The sequence below is a fragment of the Siniperca chuatsi genome, linkage group LG19 (assembly GCF_020085105.1).
Source record: "Siniperca chuatsi isolate FFG_IHB_CAS linkage group LG19, ASM2008510v1, whole genome shotgun sequence".
NCBI lineage: Eukaryota > Metazoa > Chordata > Actinopteri > Centrarchiformes > Sinipercidae > Siniperca > Siniperca chuatsi.
In genome coordinates this window covers 8442336-8466871 of record NC_058060.1, presented here as the reverse complement: position 1 = coordinate 8466871, position 24536 = coordinate 8442336, and the positions used below count along the sequence as shown (strand labels likewise).

The window sequence follows — 24536 nt, the reverse complement described above, 5'->3', positions numbered from 1 at the left end:
CCATCTGCTAACATTGAGGGGGGCGGGGTTTATGACCTATACTGCAGCCAGCCACCAGGGGGCGATCGAGATGTTTTGGCTTCACTTTTGGGGAGCTATCATGTCGTCCATCTTTATATACAGTCTATGTTCTTGTTGCTTCTGTCATGACTGTTCCTTCAACGGAGTCTCCAGAGGACATCCAAATAGGAATGGCAGGGTTCAACGTTAAGGTCAGAAATCTACTTGCCCGAAGTGAATTTTTACTTGCCCCTATACAAACAGTTTTATTTATTAGCGGTTATCACATAACAACAAAAACTAAAGTTAATTGTCATGTTTTATAAATAAAGTAACTGAATAAAAACAAGGACACAGTGTGTCATAGATGCAAAGCAGCAAACACTGGGGCGGCTGTGGCTTGGAGGTAGAGCGGGTCGTCCACTAATCGGAAGGTCAATCGTGGCTTCCCCCAGCCCACATGTCGAGGTGTCCTTGGGCAAGACACTGAACCCCAAATTGCTCCCTAGGGCTGTACCTTCAGTGTGTGTGAATGAGTTAGTTTCTTTAGACTGATGAGCAGTTGGCACCTGCCATCAGTGTGTGAATGTGATATGTATTGTGAAGTGCTTTGAGTGGTCGGAAGACTAGAAAAGGCGCCATACAAATTACCATTTACATGGTGTGACAATCCCCTTCTCCCTAGAGATGGACTCCATAACTCTAAATGAGTGATAAATGATCTAAATAATGATCTAAATAAACGTTGTCTTTACCCACTGCCAAAACATGAGAGACTGCAGACAGAGCAGATTAAAATATCGCTTTCTACATGTTCACGTTTATGCTTGCTAAACAGGTGGTTACTGCTTTTTACTTGCAGAGCTTTTTATGCACTTACAGTAACGAGCGTAGTCGTTGTCAACTCGAGTAATCTCCACCGCGGCCTGTCTGATCTGCTGACTGCGCTCCGTGTGTGGGTGGAGGAGCTCAGCCCAGCCCCGACACAGACAATAGGAAAGGCTGCAGCGAGCGTGATAATACTGCCTGTGTAATGATTTTGCCCGTTTAATACCGGGTTTCAGCACCCATCCCTACTCGTGAGTGCCCGATCGGTATGTGCTACTTCCATCATCAGCTCTGGAAAAATACATGCGTTTAATTCTTTTTTTGCTAGATTTACTTGCCCAGGCGATCGGGCAATCCTTATTGTTGAGCCCTGAATGGTGTTGTAACCGTACAAAGTTGAAAACAGAAGAGTGTTTACTGTCTTTCATTATAGCACCTGTTCAGGTACATCATACCGACATGTCTACTGGAACACATATAATGTGTCAGAGACAACGTGTCTTAAAAGTAACAAAATTTACAGGGAAATGGCTGATTTTTAGGTTTACACTCAACTCAATCATTCTGGTTTCTCCAAAGATTCAATTTTCCACGGCTACACTTTTGCCTGCTTATGACAAATTATTTCAGTTATATGTGCCGACTTAAGGCCATTTAAGGTGGACTGTCACCAGCTAGGCTGCGTCTCTGCCATTGTTTCTCAGTAGAGCCCCTCCCTTTCCCTCCCCTCCCTCCTCCCACCACAACAATGTAACTCCTGTGATATCAGGTCTGAGCTGTATCAGTATTCCTCACCTCCCAAAATTAAGAATGCAATTACAGTGGCACAAAAGAGGCGGCGATGGCTCGTTCTCCTCTGCGCAGCTTTATGATAATTAAGCGACAGGAGGTCAAAGGCAGTATGTGTAAAAGTAATCATCGAGTCGTACTTTATGAATTTAAAGTGACAAGATAAAAGGTGAGGTTTGGGGAGTGTTAAAGCTGAGGGGAGAAGAAAAAAAAAATCTGCTTTTCTCATATGGCACAGAGGAAATCTAGTGCAGGGATTTCAAACATTTTGCCATTTTCAGGGGGACGTCTGTTTGCATTAGATACCGGGAAGTTCACGACCGGGTCAGAGCATTGGTATGAGGCTGGTATTCATGTTGAAAGAGCCTTATGATGCCATTTCTATCCATGACGAGTACTGGGGAGAAAAAAAATATTGATGAGCCGCCCGCTTTCCTGATTTGCAACACACACCACCTCAGTCTGCCCAATATTTACACTGCTGTCTTTGTTCCTGAATTATTTCTCAAACTGGTACCCAAGAAAATAATAATGGCAATCGCAGTTGGTGTAATGTGTCTGGATTGATAAAGTCAACTCAATTTATTTGCTTAAACTCAAAATGGTGAAATAATGAGTGAGTATTTGGGCCTGTGGCAGAAATATTGCAGTTCATTCATTATTAATTTAATTTTACTGAATCACAGTGAGGGAACTAGGGCTGGGTGATTAATCTAATTTTATTTTCAATTACGATTTTGGTTTCCAACGATCACGAAAACAAGATAATCGAGATAAAACGATTATTGTGCCACATTCCGTTTCGCAATGATGCTCTCATTTTGTCTTGTGTTATGCATCCAGCACACCCCTTTCCTTTATAGTGGTGCGCTTTCGCCACTAAGCCCAAACTTAGCCAAGCTGTGGCATGTTTAGTTCAGCTCGAGCCAAGATGACGGGGAGAAACTACTATAACCTTCTAGTCACCATTTACTAGCTTAACACTATGGCATTTTACACTGCATAAATTAGCCTAGCAGCTAGCAGCCTTTTTCTCTACACACAAAAAAAATTACATATTATTTATACTTATTTATACTTTTCTTACTCACTCTTGGTTTAAGTAACTGCATCTCCCGACAGAACACCACGGTTGAATTTCAGCGTTTATGTAACGTAACACGTTGTCTCAACTCGAGTAGTTCACCTGTCTCTCCTCTGCTGCATGTGTGTGGTAAGCACACACACACAGAGCTCCCCGGCAGCCCATCAACATCTGCATGTGTGGAAACATATATACGTTAATGGACTGTCGTGAAATTTTGTACAGACGTGGTCCACGGAGGATGAACCCTACTGACTTTGGTGATCCCCCTGAATGATCCCCTGGCCGCTAGTTGTTGAGACATTTCACAAAAAAAACTAAAATGTCAACCTCTTGGTGGCCCTAGAGGAACGGTCCGACCGATTAACCAACTGACCAACCAACCGAGTGACACTGCCATCCCACTGCCATCCCTCGAGCCATGCTGCTAGCATGGCTCTAAGATTGGCATTAGATGTTAAAACATGATGTTATTGAACGTAATCCAGGGTTTTGCAGAAATCTCCATTATCAACACTCTGTGTGCTGAATAGGGTTGATCTATTCGCATCCTCACTGGAGATGAGGATGCTCATTGGATTCTAAGACGCATGTTGTTAGCAGGTGTGAATGGAAGCCAAACTCGACCACAACATGTGAATACACAGAGCCGAGCTGAAACAGGGTCACAGTATGTGGAACATTTTTATCTATAGGATCATCCTGGATCTGCTTCTTCTTCCTTGTTCTCTAATGTCTCGAAAAAATTTGAAAATGTTAACATGTCCAGAACTGGTGTTTTTCTACGCTCTGCTTCCTCTTACATATACACATAAGATACATAGACAAGTAGATAATAATGTTCTTGGAGTTAGTGAGCACAAATGAGCATCGTCATAATTAAATCGTAATTATGACAAATCAGAAAATGAAAATATTCTTTAAGCTAAAACTGGAGGAAAACAATTACTGTAAACCACCATTTTTCTAATTGCACCATAATGCATCGGTAACAACAACTTCTGGCTGTCTGCCTACAAATACAAATTTCTCTTATAACTTCTGCAAGTTTAATGTCTACCCTGGGTAGCTTTGCATTGCCACCAGCAATTTTAGTATGCAAGCAGGAAAAAAAGAGCAAAGTTTGACTAATTTGTTACTCTGCTTAGATTTACATTCCCTGGCCCTGGGAACAGCCGCTCGCCTGCTCCGGCCCATTTGTTCAGCACTTAATAAATTGCATAGCAGGTTCAGAGAGGTGGTATGATTGATCACTAGATGTGGTGCTCCCTAGCAGCAATATTTGTCTGAGGACGCAGGGAGAATTAGCAATAACTATGTATTTGGGAATTTGACTTTCACAGATGGCATAACTAGGGCGATGAAAGTGCTTTTATTAAATACAATGAGGCTTTGCTGTGTTTTACTAAAATAGTTTTAGACGAGCAAGGAAAAGCAGAGTACAGAGGAAGTAACGCTCAGTCATCAAATACAGTAAAATTAATGAGTTTTGTTGACAGTAACTTGAGCGTCTATGATCATATTCATACTGTCTTGTGTTTCTTTAACAAACAGATTACATTTAGGCCTTATTCACTGACTGTTTAATGAACATCTCCAACTCAGTTTGGTAGTAATACCAAGGATAAATGAATTTCACCTTAGTCATTCAAATGAAGGGCTCAGTAATCAGGGTAATTGCAGATAATAACCCTGGCCTACACTTTAGGGCCTAGGGTTTTCAGCCTGCCCCTCCTTTCACATCCCCTGTTCTCACTGCTGTTGCCATTAACAGAGAGGGGCTCTGAGGCATTCCCCACTGTTCAGCATGATTAAGACAGCCTCTGACTCTTAACATGCCTCCCTGGGTGCCAGTCAGAGGCTGTCTGTGCCATGAATTTTAACAGCACCAGTTCGCAAGTTAGTGAGTAATGGGGGGTTTTTTCTTTCCAAAAAGACAGATATTTTAAAGATTGTGTGATGTTGGACAATATTTCGCCATGGTGTTTAGTAAAACAGTTCCCTGATGTATCCCCACAGCCCTGTCAGATGAGTTCCCCTTCATCTACACCACCCATCATGTTCCAAATGTGTTCATTTAAACTGATTTGAAATTGGATGGTATTTACAGTAATACTACTTATTATATAAAAGTGGATACTATTAGAATACTTCAATTTTATACAATAATGTCAATGTTAAGGTTGGTTTAGTCAAGTTTGCAATAATACTACTACCACCACTTGGAGCGGCAGAAGCTGAATGTCAACCATTTATTTGAGCTAACTAGCTATTTCAACCATTCAGCCATTACTTTTAGTTTTCTATTTAAACCATTTATACATTACTTTTAACAATCTATTTAAAACATTTATCCATCAATTTAAACCATTTATCCATTACTTTTAGCTAACTGTTTAGACTTCTCTGCTTGCTAACTAGTTTTCATGCACTCATATGTATATGCAAAGCTAACTGGCTTACCTATTATTTAACTCTCCACCAGAAAGCGCCTCCACAATCGGTTGTCTATTCTCGCCATTTAAGACATCTAACCCAGTGAATGATATTTGTCCTGCATCTCAATGTTCAGATCCCTGTCTCTTAATTGATGTTATTCTGCAGACAGGAATATTGATGGCGCAGCTCAGTCGGATTGGCAACTGCATGAATCGTTATTAGCCAGGTGGTTGGAAACCCCGGTGGGCTGGGAGGAAGTTCAATAGGCTGTCTCTGATACAGCGTTATGCTGCTGGGCCCCAGGGGAGGTGATCACGGCTCAGACAAGAGATAATTAACCATCTGAGGCTGGCATCCCACAGGCCAGCGGCCAGGTGAGGAGGTGAGAGGGATAAAACCACAGGACAACACAGAGAGGAAAGAAACCCTCTGGTGTACCAACACCATGCAGGCAGTTGGTGGACGTCAGGCTGGAATAGAGACCGACTGTATAGGCATCAGACAGGATAATACGGGATGAAACTGTAATGAGGCCTGTGGGGAAACCGAGCTGTTGCAGCAGCAAATAAAGATAGTACACTAAATAAACACAGTAACAATTTTAACAACAAATAGTAATACAATACAGCAAAGGAAAATAAGATTTATCAAACTGATATTACATACCATAAGTATATGCAACAGTCAATGTCATTACTGGAACACAAAGAACAAAAGTATGAATGACACTACATGTCATACCCCCATTCACACATATTCATACACTGATGGCAGAGGCTGCAAGGTGGCAACTGCTCATTAGAAAAAACAGTGAGACTAAATCTAGGGTAGGCAATGTATTTCAGAAGCTTTTTTTTGTTATATTTGTTGAAATTCTCTTTATATCTAGAAAAAAACGGAAGAAATGAATGTGAACTAGTTAATTTTTTTGGTATTGTGAACTTACATTTTTTTAATCTTGTATCAATTAATTAATGTAAAATGTTACCTTCAGTTAATGCTAACCTTCAGCATTGCAAACTAACCTAAGTATGTTTTTTTAACAAACTTATTGCATATGTACTGATATACTGCAAATTGCTTAGGCTTGCAAAATGTTCCCATACCACCAAGTGGACTGCCTCAAACTATGTATATTTGAAATTCATGTCTACTACATAACTTATCATATAACTGATTTTCCAACCTTATTTTTCTAATCAGTATTCTATCTACTGCCACAAAGTAAAAGCGAACAACTTCTCAGAATCTAGATGACAGGTAATTATTAACCTGCTGTACTCCATGCTGATGAACCATGCACTCAACCTGCATGCCATTATTGGAGCAATGAAAAATCTAATCTTTTCTTCATCTGCACTGTGCCTGTTAACTTTGAACATTCTGGTCAAGGCACTGACTGCAGCACCCACATAAGATGAAAGACCTAAAAGTACCTTGCTTAGCTCAGGTCCCATACTGTACCACCATTGATTAACATAAACACTCAAGATATAGCTCTAGGACTCAATTTGTCCTGTTTTTAGCAGAGATTGTCAAAACCTCGCTAATCCCAATTTTACATAACGGCTCCTTTTTAATCGCATTTGTCAGGAAAGTGAGACGAAGATCATCAGACCGACTCATCACAAGAGCTGTCACATTTTCCACTACTTCTGCCAATTTGAGCCCTTTCAAAACAACTCTAGGAATGGTTTTTGCAGAATGTAATACATATAGCTACTGATCACGTGCTCTCACACACACACACGAAACTGAGTCTAATAAAACCCCACACACCTTCTGACAGTGCCTCAAGGCTGGCAGTGGAAGGTAAACTGAACAGAGGCTCGGTTGAAGCAATGTGACGGAGCAGACTATTGTTGTAGAAATAGGATTAAACAACGTGTTCATTTTGTGCTCAACGCGGATATTGAGTTTCCGTTGTCCTACAGTCAGTTCATCCTCACTCCAAACTGTTAAAATGGCGACTCAGGGCTTTAAGCATTACAGTGACACTAATGTAGTGGCGAGCCAGCGCAGGATCTCTGACACCTTTCAAAGGGTGTCCGGTCTAATTACTTAATTCACCAGTCGTTCCTATTCATATTCATTAGCCACATAATTGTGGTTGAAAGGCTCCTTGATAACAAGAATGCCATCATCCTTCACTTTGTCTTGTATTGTTGAATTGGTAACATTTAATCAATAAATGGAAATGTCTATTATTCAAACACTCATCCATCTTAGGTGAAAAAACACAAGCTTGTCAGGTATTTGTGTATTGTAGAGGTCCTAGAGGATGATTCAGTTTTTCTTTTTTTGGGAGGGATGATAATGGTTTATTTTCTGTATCTGATACATATTAGTGCTAAAATGATTAGTCCATTAGTCAAAGAGTCGCGCGACAGAAATTAATCAACTACAATTTTAATAATCAATTGTCATTTCTCAGGCAAAAAAGCAAAACATTTGCTGGTTCCAGCTTTTCAAAAGGTAAGAACTCCCTGATTTTCTCAGTTTTATATCATTGTGAATTGAATGTAGGACTGGCTTTAATGATAATTACGGTTACATACAGTTACGCTCTAAAGCAATAATAAACATGGCCACACCTACACACACCTCTGCACAACACTGGGGTAAGGGGCCACATTGTCTGATTTTGTGTGAATGCAGCCTAAGCAATGCTTCATCCTGTCCACTGTGTCTGCTCGGTGTGTGTGTGTGTAGCTCAGCCCCACCCTTGATCAAACAGACACACAAACCTGCAGCTCTTAATACCTCCATGACACAGACAGAGCAGAGGAGAGAGACAAAGACAGCGATGTAACCTGGTCGCTCGGTTTTTATAGTCCCAGCTTTTATTTTATGAGAAATCACAGGAAGTCCTCTCTCCCATTAGCGCTGGCTTCACAGCGGAGCGTTCAGGCCCAGTCAAAACAAAGCAGCTTGGCTGGCTTATCCAGCACCAGCCACATGTGTAAAATATAGCAGCTGTGGATGAGAGGGGAGTTGACTGCTGGAAGTCATAGACGTCGTATTTAAGTTTATGTTCCGCTTGTTCAACAGTTGTTTGATGAATTGCCATTAAAACACATTAGGAGAGGATTTGAATTGCTATTTTTATGATTGTGTTACTCCCAGTCCCTATTACCCGTGACATCTTTTGTTTTAATCATTTCAAGCAGCTCAAACTTTCCAGATGGTTTCTTGTAATATTTTTTCTGTCTTACAGTATTTTGTCTATATTGATCTGTTAGGAAGGTTTGCACTGGGCACAGTAGAGTTTCATTGTTGCATTTCTGGGGCCGGATGGATAAACAAGATGTACAGTATGTACAAAGTTTGTACCTCATAGATACTTTAGATTATACATAATCAGGATTTTGTGGAGTAGGCCTAGTGCAATATAGAGAAGTGGAAATAAAAGTGCTACAAACTTAATCGCTTTTGAAGATGATGATTGAGATATAACTGTTGGTGATGGTTTACACGGTCATGTGATGAATGATAGAGCCCGACTGATATGTTATTTTTGAGACCGATACAAGTTTTAGAGGGGAAACATCCACCAATTGCCGATATGGCAGCCGATATATTGAATATTTGAGCTGGAATGAAAATGGACCTTTGCTATTTGTATTGTGCACCGCTTTTGCACCGATATGCCTATGCAAAGGTACTCAGAAGGCTGCTTTCTTAAACAAATCACTTTATTCAAGAATATTTAAGTTAAATATTCTTTAACATGTACATTGTCAACCAATACTAAAAAATGAAAACTGAGAAAATAAAAAAATAAATAGCTAAACAAACATCAGTACTGTTCAGTATCAGTCAATTGCTGAAGTAGCAGAAAATGCCATGGAAATACTCAAGTACAAGTACCTCTAAACTTTACTAAAGTCCAGTACTAAATGTACTTAGTTACTACAGCATTGTTCAGATTTCAGATTGTTTCAAAAGGACTGAACTCCAATCAGAATTCTTGCTAATCAAAACATGTCATCTGTAGCAATATTTCGCTGTTAATGTAACGGTCACAAACATTAACTCATGGTTTGCTGCTGCAGAGTCAAGAGATAAATAAATGTTCAACGAATCCAGTGAAAAAACAGGCTCCTGTGACTCCAAAATGGGGACGTTATTTATTTCCTTTCCAGCATTGCATCTCACCAACAACGTAGCGTGAAGTCAACACTCAGACTCAAACCACCACAGCACCTTCATCTGCTGAGCTTACCTTTCAACTGCTACTGATGACAAACTATAGCTGGCTAGCTACACCACTAATAAAGTAAACAGTTGTGATAAGCCTGAGTGACGTGACGGTTGTCAGGGGAAAACGATGGGTTCATTGGTTATTAACTTTCCAGCAATGTATTTCACAAACTAGTTAGCAAATTACCGTGAACACACCGCTTAGATTCCACTACGTCTGCTCAGCTGTGCACACGGCACTCTACATGTGCTGCGCGGTGCTGAGAGTATTGTAGCCACAGCGACAGCCCACATTTCCCAGCATGCACTGCCTAGCGCTGAAAGTAGTTTGTTAAGTTAGCCATCGGGCTCTAATGATAATACAAGTGCTTAATGACAGCTGCCGTCGTGATGTGACGATCGCTGTTATTTTCTTCTTTTATTGGCAGATCTAAAGACCGGTGAAACAGACAGAGGCATTGGATTGAAAACACATGATTAAGGGCATGTCTACACTCTTTTATGGCTAAATCAGGCTTGTACATAGGTTCACAGCAAGTGAGATTTATAAAATAAATGTAAAAAAAAACAACAATGTTTTCACAATAGGGCTGCAACCAACGATCATTTTCATGAATTAATTTGCCTACTATTTTCTCGATGAATTGTTTGGGCTACAGTATGTCTGAAAATACATTCATCGACTCATCGTTTCAGCTCTAGCACACATGGCTTTATAAATCTGACAAAAAGAATGCATGTGTATATTTCCATCTATATGCGTACACAAAGTTTTAGTTGTGAACCTAGACAGAGCTTTTTGCATATGACCCCGGGTGTGGTATTTTTCAAGGCTTTTCCTTTTATCAAACCTGTAGAAACCTGAGCGCCATGTTTGCATGTACCCACCGCAGAGAGCAGTAGCATTTCAGGCCGGAGTAAGCAACACCTGCTACTTGGCCCTCTCCAGCTCCGGCCAGTGGATTAATCATACCATGACAGCCCCTCCACCAAGATACCAAATTTAATTATGAAAGCGATAAATAACCTTTTCTAGGACTGTATAGATCATCTGCTGCTCAGGATCCACAACTGGTGAATTATCACCCCATAGGGAGCATCCCATCTTTGGGAGTGGGGTGATAGATTACCGACACAAGGCTTCTGAAGCTGAAATATTTATTTACACCCATAGTAAAATGCTCTCATTATTAATGCTCTGCATCATCATGTGGAATTATGATCATTCCGACTTTATTCCCATTTTTTTAATGAGTAAACAAGAACTGGGTGCTTGATGATGTTTTGGTAAACTTTTGAAAAGCAGTAAACATATTTGTTTATATATAATAAGATTATGTCCGTCTGAGAAGATGCATTTACTTGCTGTTGTAGCTATAAACAAATTGCCATCTGATTTATATTTACAATTTTCTTTTCAGTTTACCATCTGTGGTTTTGAAAATTATGATGCAGTGCATGGACTGTATTTTATCACCCCCACACACACTTTCTACTCTATTACTATTAAGGAAATTCAAAATATTTATAGGACTTTTAGAGAAAATAAGTCACTTAACTTTTCTCAACATCCTTTATGTGTTATAAAAGCTTTTTCATTATTTTATCATACTTCAAGCCTCTTTTTACCCCTTTTCTATCTCTTTCTCTGTTCTCAAGTTTTTTTTAAGGATGACAATGGCTGTTTGTGGTATGCATACACAGATCGTTCCTGGCACTCTGAAGGTTATAAACAGCAATACAGGCAGAGTGAATTTACTCTGGATACTTCAGAGCGTCAAAATATATCAGTGAGGATCAAAAGTGAAGGGAGGACGGGAGAGGAAGGAGGAAGAATAAAATCAAATAAATTCAGAGGCAGGCTGGCAGACATTATGTCCATTTGTCACCTCGCGCCACGCGCAGAATAAAAGGCCTGTATGAATGGAGTCTATTATGGGAAGAGAGAGCTGCTAAGCTGCTTGCCACTGTTGATTTCTTGCAGCAGTCGATAAATTGAGCAAGGCCTAAGCAGGCCGTGTATGTTCCATTAAACAGCGAGTGCCGCTTGGCGTGCCATACTTTTCACCAACGCTCGAGCAGTTTCTCATGATTGCTATTCTCTGTATTGATTTGCTGTATTCATGTGCTCACCATGCAGAAAATGCAGAGGAGACAGATGCTGTCTTTTTGGGAGACATAATGGTCCTAATAATACCTCTGGTGATACAGTCTTGCACATTAAACCAACATTAGCACTGTGGGCTGTAGCGGACATCGAATTCCTGTTACGCAGACATTTATAGATCTACACTGAGCTCTGAAGGTCTGATATTGACATAATACCATGCCTTATATCTGCTTCATTTAAATGCTTCAACTTAAGATTATCAAATCATTTCACATTATGTAAATGCTGCTTCAATGCACAATCGTTACACTTAGGTAATAGCAAAACAACAGTCTAAAAGTATAATGAGAAATTCGTGACTTGTATGTCAGTGTTCACAGCTTTCATGTGTGTCTTTCTCAGTTGGATGTTGTTGGGGTTTTTTTTTTTGTTTTTGTTTTTTAAATCAAACACCATGAAACGATTTCTGAGCAATAGACAGCTTTTGCTTATGGTCCAAACAGTTCACTGAGAACAAGCAACACAAAACTGTATCCTCCAGAGCTACTTTGTTACTTAGCCTACTTTGTTTGAGCTGACAATCTACATGCTGACTACAGTTCTTTACTTGACAAATTGGAAAATAAGCAGTTGCAATTGCAGTGAATGTGTCAGGCGTACCAAGGGTGCAATACTATAATAATAATAATAATAATAATAAATGTTGATACATAACCACGTGATATTAAAGTGTGAATAACACTAAAATTCTACAACATATTATGCTAACTTACATGTATCACAGAGGTTTTGTGAGTCAAGTGAAAATCTGCCATTCAGGTATACAGGTTCCCGGGCTCACCTGACTGAGTGAGTGAGCAGTCATCAAACAATCTATGTCTAATCTTGTCTGATGCAATACTTGATGATTAAGGGACATTATTTCAACCATAAATTGTTTTTCAAAACAATCTCATTCAAGGTCCACTTACTGGCTTCTACCGGAGCTTTCAATTGCATCTCAGGGTCTTCATCAGCGGACAGAGTTTGTGCGGTTGTCATAGAGATGGCTCTGTTGTCATCATGTGACTTAAATATGGAAAAACTTAATCTGCTGTTGAAGAATGCGAGCTAGTACTGTAAGACCTTGAGTTAAGACTTTTTTGTGAAAGTTTTTTTTTTCTTTTTTTTTTTCATTTTGGTGCATGTGATGGAAAATGGTCCCCATGTGAATATGGCCATGTTCACTAGGGATTGTACATAATTGGAAACTGGGGCTTTGAACAGGAATCTGACTTGCTGGCTGTTCCGGTGTTCCAGACTAATGGTATAAATTCCGACACACCTCTCCTCCTAGCTACCTTTGTGTTCCAGTGGTCAACCATGTCTTTCTAACAGAGACTGCAAATAATGCAGCTCTAATGAGACTTTCTATATAAGGGTCTTTATGAATGACTGGAACCTCCAATTGCTGATTGAATTCTTTGACATGTTGAATACAAATCAGGCTGTAATTCATCCAAATGTAAAGCCTTATTATATAATTTGATGAAATGGTGGGTTGTTGATTGTGAACTGTGAATAATGTATGTCTGATAATGTTAGCAGGATTTTACAGCAGTAATGCCTTGCTGAAAGAGGTAGTATAATACTACTAAGGCAAAATGCAGTAACTACATATTTGGTCAAAATTGAGTTAAGACCTGAATCATAAGTAAAATTAATTAAAATACATTTTACTATTAAAAAAAAATATGATGCTATCAAAATCTATCAATTTCTCCAAAAAAGAAATGCAGTAACTACAAAACAGAGCTAAAAAAATCAAACAACAGTAACTGCACTCTGGCTTGGTAATATGTGGGTTGTTGTACATACTGCACTCTCTGCCACACAGAATACTACGGACACTACAGCTAGCTGATGAGATAGCCACAGTTAGCCTTAGCTTACATTAAAATTAAATTTACTTGATTTAAGTTTTCCTTAGCTGTAATCTTTAAAACAAAAAAATAAAATTTTGATGAACTTACATCTTGGGAATTCAGTTAGTTATACCACATAACTTAATGAGGCAGCAGCTAAATCCAATTATGATGTAGAAAACACCCAGCTAAACTCCTGCTAAAGCTAACTAGCTTAGCAGATCTCAGTAGCTGCCATCTCAGCTGTTGACTCGTGGAATTAATGAGATCTGGTGTGTATGTATTAAAATGTACATTCATTTATTATATTGATTTAAAATATTGGCCGTGGGTGTGGCCGTGTTTATTTGTGTAACCGCTGTGAAACAATCAGAAAATAATGTTTTATTTCCCTGATTTCTTGTTCCCGGCGCTCCCTCTCCTCATTCACTCTCGAGGTCGCTCGACCACCGCTGTCCCTCTCTCTCTCTCAAACAAAACGAAAGGAAGCTTCCTGGTATCGCTATTTTTAAGCATAGGCCGCAAGCCAGACACAGACGTCGAAGCTGGGTACACAAAATAAACCAAGCGAGGACACCACACGGAGAGTATCATAGTTTGGTCCATGAACTCGCCTGAATAGCACCTGGTTTCAGTGATATTTCAGGCTGACTGTGCACCAGTTTGAATGGTTTGATCGCCGGATTGGCCACCGCAGCATGACATCAGGTTGCATTTTATTTTTAGCCTGTTGGAGTTGCCAGTTCAAACCTACAGTTTTGCACTTTAATATGTAAACCTTTGTTTACATTTTGTTTCGTGCTGCATTATACAATCACATACAGTTTGTCAAAATAAAATGAACTCAAATGAAATGGTCAATTTGATTTTTTGGAGGAAAATTAATCGTTTAGAATTAATTGATTAATTAAATCGGTAAAATAGTCGATAGATAATCGACAGAAAAATAGTCGTTAGTGGCAGCCCTAAATATAACACCATATCCATTAAATGTGAGTTTAATTACATTGAACATTTAAATTGAATTGGTCTTTGGCTGATGTGAGGCATCAATATTTGTTTGGTTTTCCTTATTATGAAGTGCCAAGTCAGATATATCGCAGCTTTCCAGCATCTCCAGTGAGGATTTGCTGCTTTTCTTTGTTTTATGTGATAATAGACTCAATATCTAGGTTTTGGAGTGTTAGTCAAACAAAACAAGAAATTTTATGGCATCGACTAGGGTTTTAGGAAACTGTAATGGGCATTTTTCATTATATTCTGCAACTGAAACTTAAAATAATCATTGGCTGATTTTTACATGATTTGAATCTGTTTTTGCGTCAGTTCATCACAAGGTTGATGAAGTGGGGTTTCATCCAACATAGACCAGCGTCTAGCTCCACACAGCTTTGCCACATTCACAAAAAAAACGCAGAAACAATACCAAAAGTTCCATAACTGTCCAATTCAACTTTCATTCTCTTTCATCAAATTTAAATGAGAGCATGTGACGGCTTCAAAAGTGGTCATTATAATGTAGCAAAAATAGCTTTCTCTCCATTTCAAAAAGAAAAATACTGAGAACTACATGACATTTGACCTTTAGCCAGGCACATACTCTGTAACTCGAAAAACTTTATGTAAATACCCTACCACTAATGTTTGGCTTGTGTAGTGTCCGATCTATTTTTATGTATTATATAAATCTACTCTGGCCTGGTTTAGTTACACAAAGGTAGTTTATTAAGAGTAAGGTGTGAAAACAGAATTTGCCTGTGGAGAGCCTGTACTTTCATTACTGCTCCTGCTCTTATATCACAGCGATAGAACTGTGCCATAAGTGGCACAACAACATTTCTTCTACAAGTTCCATCAAGTGTCCTGTCTCCTAATTACCAATCTGTGATCTTTCCTCCATCTTTCTCCCTCCCACTGGACTGCATGCCTCTTCATCATTATTCACCCTCAATTATGTGAAGAGTTTGTCCTGCACAGCTTAATTACTTCATCTAGGAAGATGATAAGTTAATTTTGTGATTAACCCACCGACACCTGAGCAGACAAGAATATCATGAGGCGATTATCATTTTAGTTTGTCCCCCCCCCGAATTGGTCTCTGACATTGGGACACTTATTTACCGTGGGTGAGTGAATGTCAAAGATTCCACGCTGCCAAATTTAAACACAGCAATTTTTAAAAGCAAAAACATGTTGTAATGTTTATTGATAAGTCATTTAAGCCAGATAAGTAGGGTGGACTCAACAATAAATAGCAATCTATTAAATCAGAACCTCTTTCTGTGGCATTGAAATTAATTCTCCTCAGGGCCTCGGCAGCATTGTCAGGTTAAGACGATGGCAAGAAACAAGTTGCAGGTACGGTTTAATAAGTGCTCAGGCTCGCTGTTGGCTTCCCTTCATTTCTCACTCACCATCTTCTCTGATTACTGGCATTACAGCAAATTTGCAGTTGATAATCAGCCTCAGATTCCTGCTAAATTTCTCATTACGCTGCTGGAGATGTCACTTGGGCTTTGAGTTTGCATTAATAGGGTTTAATCTGCAAGTGTTTGTGAGTGTGTGTGTGTGTGTGTGTGTGTGTCTGGTTGCACATTCGTGCTAACACGACGCCTCGTACACATCACACATGTCAGGTACAATCTTGTAAGGATTCCCAGGAGGCCACTTGTTTAACAATTACCCTTCATACTTCATTATTCCATACTGGTGGAGAATGATTACATTCAACCCTTAGAGCACGGAGCATGACAGTCTCAGCAATAAGAAAAGTGCTCATTAAAGACATGATCCAAACTGTAACATAACTCCACTGCCACCCTGCATTGCATGAATTTTAACACTAAACCGCGGAGGCAAAAAATGGCTAAAAAGATTTGAATCTTATAGGCAACTGAATACCTAATTGTGAAATTTAAACACCACTGAATACTTAACATTGAAATCTAAATACCGAATGAATATACAGCACTAAAACATTTTAATTTGAAAACCAAGTGGCCAGTATTTAAAAACTTTATTCAAATTGCTCAAATTCATTAAGCTCAATTTGGATGTAAAAATTCAAGTAAAGTCAAAAAGTCTGGTTGCTCACATTGGCCTGGTCAAATTCAGGCACTAAAATTCAAGATATGACATTCAGACTTGAACATCTGGCACACCAAGGATAAGCAATCGAGCCTGAATGGAATCAATCATACCTCTAGCCTATTTAAACGAGAACTCAGTTAAAGGGGTTATAAATATGCACTTAATGGCTACATACATGATATGCTAAAGAGACTGGCTAAAGCTACAAAAGGTCAGCATCTTCACTAGCTGATATTTGTAGGCATAGAGACAGAGAAATAAAGGCACTGACAGAAAAATGCTACCGCTTTTTCAATCTAGCATAACCATGTTTGTGGCCATTATTTGCTTCCATAACAAACTGAAATGGAAAGAAGATCCGTAGTAAGCTATTTTGCCAAACAAGCCAATGATAAACAGTAACCTAGATATTAATGCCAAAACAAATGTGAAACTGCACTCATTAACTTTTTGTTCTTGATTAAACTGTGAAGCATCATGCTGTGCTCTGCAGAAGTGACTTGTAATCAACTTCCAATCATTAATGCCCCTGTTATCTGCACCTGGCTCCTGCATAAACAAAAATCTCATTGCCCCCCTCAATCACTTCAAAGTTATCCCACTGAGTGGCACTTCCAACATCATCAGCAATACAACTGGCTGATTCTGGGACCCGGGAGGCAGAAAACTCCCTCCAAAGAAAGCTTGATCAGTTTCCTTAGGGCTAAACATTGCTATTCTTTGAATCATGCTGTTCAGTAAATCATAATCACAGCTCAGTTCAATTGGACTCATTGTTGCCAGGCCTGCAAGTCTGCTTTGTCTGCTGGTTGATTCATGTCATGTGAGAGCAAGATACTCAAAAAGACCTATCATCATTCATTTGTGTTGGTTTCTGTTTATAGGCCACTCTCTATTGATGATTACTATATCGAAAGATCTTTAATTAGTGGCTTTTGTGTGAAAGACAAATGAAAAACAAAAGGCAAGCACAGTGCAGTGATGAGTAAACATTTTAATTATGGTGTTAAATATAAAATGAAAGGTAACATTTCCGAACAAATAAGTCTAAAGGTCACTTTTGTTTGAAAGTGTTCAGCTAGTGATTTTTCCCCCCTCTCCTGTCTGTTACAGTCCATTGTGTTATCTGTAACAATACAGCAATCTCAGTTGTAGATGTTAACATCATACTATACATTTTTTCAATTTTAATTTTTTTATTTATAAATACACAAAATATGATACTGTGCATACTCATTAAAAGGTACTATTGATAACACTGATAACATCCAGCCACTAGATGACACACTCCCCCTCCCCCCTTCCATTCCATTCCAGTGGTTCCAGTTCGTTGCCCAACCTGCATATTTCATGGCCGAGTGGAATGAGACTCAGACTCAGTCATATCAAGTCATGAATCTTTCGTGATAGAGTAATGAATTCATTTTGCAACATATAGCTATACATTAGCTATAGATTTAGGTTACTTTGTGCGCTGGTGTTTCATGTAACGTTATCTATGGCAATCTTAGGATATGGCTAGCTAGCTTTAGGTGACCCTTTCCCCCCCATCATTTAATAATCACAGGGGCCCTATATTGCAGCACTTACCGTAAAATTACATTTCAATCATCCTTACATTATAAGACATTAGGTCAATATTTACACTTTAATCCAATCAAAGAGTACAGTACATAGTAGGGATGCTATGAAAACCCACAGCACTTGACATTAGACAGCTACGGTAAAAGTTGATTTAGCTAGTGCATCGAGTTAGTGTAGTGTTGACCTAACATTAGTTGAGGTGTTTTCTTGCTGAAAACAAATCTCATAGTGGATTATAAAAAACAGCTGAGCGCCACACAGCAACAATGGCTACAGGGAGAAAGGACGACTGTATGATCATGTCATTTATTGGCTCACAAGCCTTGTTAGAAACAGGAACCGAACGTCAGACATCTCACACAGAGATAAAAAAAAAATAAATAAAAAAAAACATTCATTTTGGACCCGTCAATTTATTTTTTTTTTTTTTTTAAAAAGGATTCATTTACAATCATAACTTTTTTTAGGAAAAGAGATACTTTAATTCCACACCCTTCTAAAAGCTCTGTGGCTGTATTATTCTTTTTTAAATATTCGTCTACATAAAAATTATATCAATATAATCTTTAAAATTATTGATTTTGTAGCAGTGGCATTTCAACAGTCAAGGGCTTGTAGAGAAGTGCTGTCAGAAGTGTGTCAACACTATTCATTAGTTACCACGGAAAACACATACACATACATGTAGCCTGGTGTGAAGGAAATTCTGGTGAGCTATTTATTGGAGCTCAGCCGAGGACAATGGCAACAACAGTACAAAGTGATAACACTATGTAGTGCCAAAACCAAATCTGAAGGATACTTCCTGATTCCCAGTATTTAAAGGAGCAGTATGTAGGATTTAGTGGCATCTGGCCAAGAAATTGCAGTTTGCAACCATTTGAATACCGCTCGCCTCCCTTTCCAAGCATGTAGAACAAACTACGGTGGCTGCAAAACTCGCGAAAAATGCGAAAGGCCCTATCTAGAGCCAGAATTTGGTTTGTCTGTTCTGGGCTACTGTAGAAAAATGGTAGTGCAACATGGTGGCCTCTCCCCCTGTAAATAAAAACAGCTTATTATAAAAAGGTGATGAAACTAAAGAAAACATACTTATGACTATTATATTCCACTTCTGCCAATAGTTCCTCCTGAATGTTACACACTGGACCTTTAACCCTATACTGGCCATATGGAGTCTACAATGTATCCCATACAAGGTTATTCTTTACTGACCTAAATATGTGTAATCATCTTATTGGATGTTGAACTCTAATGCTTACCTACGTCACGTTGTAATTAGCAGGTCACATGAAATACTTCCTAAAGTGGTGCCAGTCTGTCTGTCACATCTAAGACTGAGGTAGAGCACTCTATCTCTTGTCCTTGGCTGTCTAGGCAACGGCTCGTTCCTATCTACCCAGCTGTCGTCATGATCCCATGGAGGAGACAGCAGAATGAACTATTAGGAAAAACTCTATGGGTTCTATTTTTATTACTATTCTTACATCTAAACTATACTGAGAGCACATGTGAAACATCTGTACTCTTTTACTTTTAATGTTTTACTGCACAGCTCATCATTTGTGAGAATTTGCTGATTTTCTTTGTTTTATGTGATAGTAAATATCTTTGAACTGCTGGTTTAATGACATCATTTTAGGCTTTAGATAATTGTAATGAGCATTTTTCACTATTTTCTAGCATTTTCTAGCCCAAATGATTCATTGATTAATCAAGAAAATATTGGGCAGATTAATCGTAAATGAAATTAAGTTAGTTGCAGCCCTAAATCTGATAGTGCTATATATCAGCACATATTCTTTTTTTTTTTTTTTTTTTTTACATAAACTTGTGATATAAACAAACATCGTTGTTAGCAATTCCTCAAATATGTTTGGGGTTTTTTTTTGTTTGTATTTTAAGAATTTTGACCAAGACATGTGCCAATTTTACAGTTGAAAAATAAATCTGTCACTGCTCTCTGGTGGACAAAGTATGCATTGACAACACTGTTACTGAGTTACCTCAAACATATCTAACATTTCTGTATTGATATTTGTTGTTATTTATGAGCCAACATACATACATACGACCTACATCAATACAAACACACCTGCAATAAGCTAATATTAGCTAATATATTGGCCTGGCCTATTTATCAGTCTAGCTCAAATGTAAATATGTGCAGAGTTGATATTTGGCATCTAGGCTCTGACCTCTCCACTCCCTACAAGGACACACAAACCTAAAAACAACAGATTGGGGAGTGACGATAATTACTTTCCCATCAGAGGAGCCTGTTTATGAAATACTTTATGAACAGTAGCAGCAGCAAAAGCAGCAGCTGTAGGTGATTGTGCCAGTTACAATTGAGTTTTCAGATGAGCAATGCAGTAGTGGGCATGGCAGTTCAAAACAATGAGCAGAGCAGGATGTCTTAAATACATCGCACTATTCCAGTGTTGGATATATGTTACAGCAAGCAGAGAATGTCATATATGTGTGTAGCAGGCACTGAAGGTGTCTGCTTCAACTAGCTGACAAGCTTCGCTGCATTTCAGTCAGCAAAGTCTGTGGAACCGATAATAATGTGAATGCAGAAAAAGAAGAAAGAAAGGAAGAAAGAAACCGGGGAGTGACGATAATCACAAACGTTACAGCCTGACACAACCACTACAGTATGTGGAATCTACTTTGGACCAAGCTCAAGCCACAATTTCTCTGGTAAGAGCTTCAAACCACAAAGGGACTATCTGAAATAAGAAGGTCCGTCCAAACCCACCAATGCACCTGCAAACTAAGACATGTTAGCTATGCTGCAGATAATTAACTTGTGCATATTAAATTGCAAATTTATGTCTTCCAGCTGACAATCTTCTCTTCTAAAATATTATGTAGCATTATCAACAGATGACCACCCCTACATGGATCGGAGCTTAGGCTGGCAATGAGGATAGTTATAGCAACAGTTTAAATGTAACTGATGAGAAAAGTAGTAGAGCAAGGTGACACACACCCATTGCCTTGCGTTGGAATATGAGATATGTGACCTGTGGCTAACTTACATATCTTGTGTTTGACAAAAGCCATATGACTTCCTAGTGAAGATAATATTACAGGAAAATAACTACGTTATGGGCTATGTGGAAGACAACAATCCTGCTTACATCCCTAAGGCAATATTCAACATAGCTACTACTGCCTCCAGTTAGTATTGAGCAACAAGAACTCCCAAAATAATGCATCAACCTACAGAGAAATGTCACAAAACCACTTAATAAAAGTTAATGCTCAAACATAACCACTCGTATTTCACCACCGAGCCACTACAATAACTTAATTGACCATTTATAGCTCAGCAATGCAAATATTAGCTAGAGCAAAAAGCAGCGGTCAGCACTCAGCGAGCGCCATTGCATCACCTTTAAGTAGATGTCGTCTGCGCAGGAAAGTAATAAAACCGATAACAGCGTCAGCAGCCTCGTAGTAGCACAAAGCACACAAGATACTAACACACATGTGAACTTTAGCACAAGTAGCTAATATAGCCTACCTGGTGAAGACATGCAGCGGTCCCAGGCTTCAAGAGTCTCGAGCAACCAGAAAGACATGTCCGCGCGCGGGGAAGTCGCTGACACAGGTGTTACACTATATTCTGTAACCCGTCAGATTATGTGACCTGATTAGTGTTTCCCCTCAGTTTAAACTTGCATTAACTGTTTTTTTGTCCACTTGAGGGCAGCGGAATCAAACTGTAAGCACAACATTGACACATTATGACCTCTTCTGTTACGATAAATAGACATTTTATAGGAAAAAAAGTTTATATGGTGAACGTGTTAGCAATCAGTTGCTTATTTACACACGTAGCAAATACGTAGCAACATTAGCATTTAGCAACATTTAGGTCTAGTCTTCTTTCAGCTCTGTCTCCACCAATTCCAGAGTAAAATATCTGACCTTTTAGCAGCTAAATGCTCCCTTATGTTCACCAGCCATTTGCTAACTTTGTCTGTTGTCTGGTGCTGGTTAGGTTTTAGAGGGTACATATTTCAGCAAAGTTCTTCCTTACTAAAAAGTCTTAGTGACAGGTGAGTAGGCCCAAAAACTCTAAACCAGAAACCCTGCACAGTGGTATGAATGAGGGTGTGCTTCATAATCTAAATGTATTGCTTGATGTCAGCTTCCTTTATGTTCTCTTTAAATGTGTTTTCTTTCCTCTTGCTTGCATCTTCTGACTCACAGGTGAGGCAGAAAACAACACCCCCTGTTAGGTGGAGTCAGTGTCCAAGTACTGACAAAAAAATCTTCCCAAGCCTTATTGGTTTGAGCGGTGTAAAATTATGACATTCTTAAGAAGAATTTTAATGTAATAAGAGCAAGAACATACATTTATAGCACTTAAATGTATTTTCGTGTTTCCCTATTTTTTTTGCCCCTGTTCAGATAAAGCCACTTTCTACGGTGTTCTTATATTGTCTAAAATAAGTTAGAACTTTGGATCAAAGACCATGCCTCACTCTGATCCAATTTCCTGTGCCTACCTAGTACCTGTGTCTAACTCCTTTCTCTCACAGGGTGGACAATGAAGCCATGAAGCCTCATCGAGACATGCCCCCACCCTGAGTCTCACTCCCTAGGTTCCTGCCCACCACACCTCCTGGCATATCATTTGATCCCTATTTGGCTCTCATCCCTTCCTGTTCAACCTCATTTCATTGCACCTTCGACCCCCAAAGGGCAGGATTAAGTTTCACCTCCCAATGAACTCTAAAAGTTGACAAACGTTGCCCAACTATAATGGTTGCAACTGTAATTGATTACCTATTTGTAGCAAGTGAAAAATGTTGATTTTCATTGCATGCTGAAATGGCTTGATCATTGGTGAAAACATCATGCCTATATGGCCCCCATTGTGTCTAAGTGTACAGACTGCATCTGACTGAGGTTGCTGTTTTTCATCCTGTCTATTATATAAACTGATTTGGCCAGAGACCTTCGCCTTGCTGGGAGCCAAACGTGATGTGATGCTGGCTGACACATCATGACGTCCCTCCCCCTCACTGACTGCAGGCGCTCTGGTGGAGTCTGGTGCTCTACCTCACAGCCTGCAGTTACCCAAATATCACCTCACCGTTTTTTGACAGAGGGAAGAACAGCATGAGATGACACAAAAAAAAAAAAATCGTCTGCAGGCCTCGTATTGAAAGAACTCCACCTCGGCATGTTAGGGAAAGATAAAGCTGTGTTTGAAGTGTGAAGATCGTGAGAATAAAATGTTAACATGGTGTCATACAGTACATGTGCTCAAAGAAAATTGTGTTAACTCACACAACTCTCACAGGAACAAATACATTTCTGTGTCAAGTTGCATAGATTTTTTACTCATCAGAAATATCTAACAGCATGAAAGATGTGACTGAAGCACCGTTTCAACAATTCAACTCTAGGTGAACTATTCAAAACATTTTTTCTCTCTGAGAAAAAAGTATATGTCACAAAAGATGGAACTCCTACAGAGCTGAGTGAGATTCAAGAGTATTAGAAGTCAGAAAGCATGATATTCTGTGTTCACTGAGAGACAAGAAAATCATTAATACCACAGTTTCATGTTTCAAATTGTTTTCTTTGCTTTTGGAAAATTAATAATAATAATAAAGATGTATCCATTTATCTATTCTCAAAAATAAGTATAACTTTCTTTAACCATATACAAATATAGTAAACTCTTTAGTGGTTGCATTTTTACTTATCAAAATGACCTTGCCTGGCATCAAACAGGGTGCTTTACAGATAAGCTATACCACAGAGACAGGCATTGTGAAGTAACCCAAAATTTCTGCCTCCATGTCCCACTGTGCTGCACCCTGGCAGTATGGCGGCCTTAACCAAAGGCAGACACATATATAAATAAATAAGTTGGTAGGAGATGTGCTCTTGAAGCTGTATTACTGGGCTGACGGCTTAAGCTTAGGGAGAGGGAATGAGGGACACATTTAGCAGCAGATCTTAGAATAACTAGGTTGGGATAAAGCTTATAAAAAGTGCAAATGGCTGCACTTCTGGACGGTGTGCTTAAGGCCCTGAGATGAAGTGCTGACTGTAATGTTTGCAGTTTTGTGGGGGAAAAAAGTTTAATGAACTAATTTATGCATTTCAAACCTCTAAAAACTTGAAGAGGGATTATTGGAATATTCATAACCTTTGAGTATGCAACGCTAAAGTGATCCAGTTTGTAGACAAGAGAGAGAAAATTAGCTTTTGTTCAATACACCGTAAAACCGGATCAATGGGAATATCCAACTTATAACCGATAACATGAAATATAAACAAAAGAGGTTCCCTCTTAGTGTTAGTGTAATATTTTGGAAAGTTCACTCTCTTAAGCTAACTGTCTTCTGGCTGTAGCTTCATATTTAACGGACAGATATGGGAATGGTATCGATCATCTCATCTAACTCTCTGCAAAAAAAAGAGAATAAGCCCATCCCAAAATGTCAAACTACTCCTTGAACTCCTGTAG

The 24536-nt window shown here is 39.0% G+C and overlaps 1 protein-coding gene across 6 annotated transcripts in view; it reads right to left on the bottom strand.

The window, feature by feature from the left end:
* The window catches only part of adarb2 (adenosine deaminase RNA specific B2 (inactive)), a 255560-nt gene extending 233375 nt beyond the window's left edge, over positions 1-22185 (bottom strand). Inside the window, exon 1 of one of the 6 annotated variants that reach the window (XM_044176917.1) lies at positions 22086-22185. In XM_044176917.1, coding sequence (XP_044032852.1) covers positions 22086-22170 — 85 coding nt within the window. In that variant the 5' untranslated portion in view covers positions 22171-22185. Of the gene's footprint in view, positions 1-9530; positions 9553-21435; positions 21535-21566; positions 21704-22085 lie in introns of those variants that run through there. The other 5 variants (XM_044176918.1, XM_044176914.1, XM_044176913.1 and 2 more) reach the window with 5 other exon arrangements.
* Between the last annotated feature and the right edge of the window lie 2351 nt (positions 22186-24536).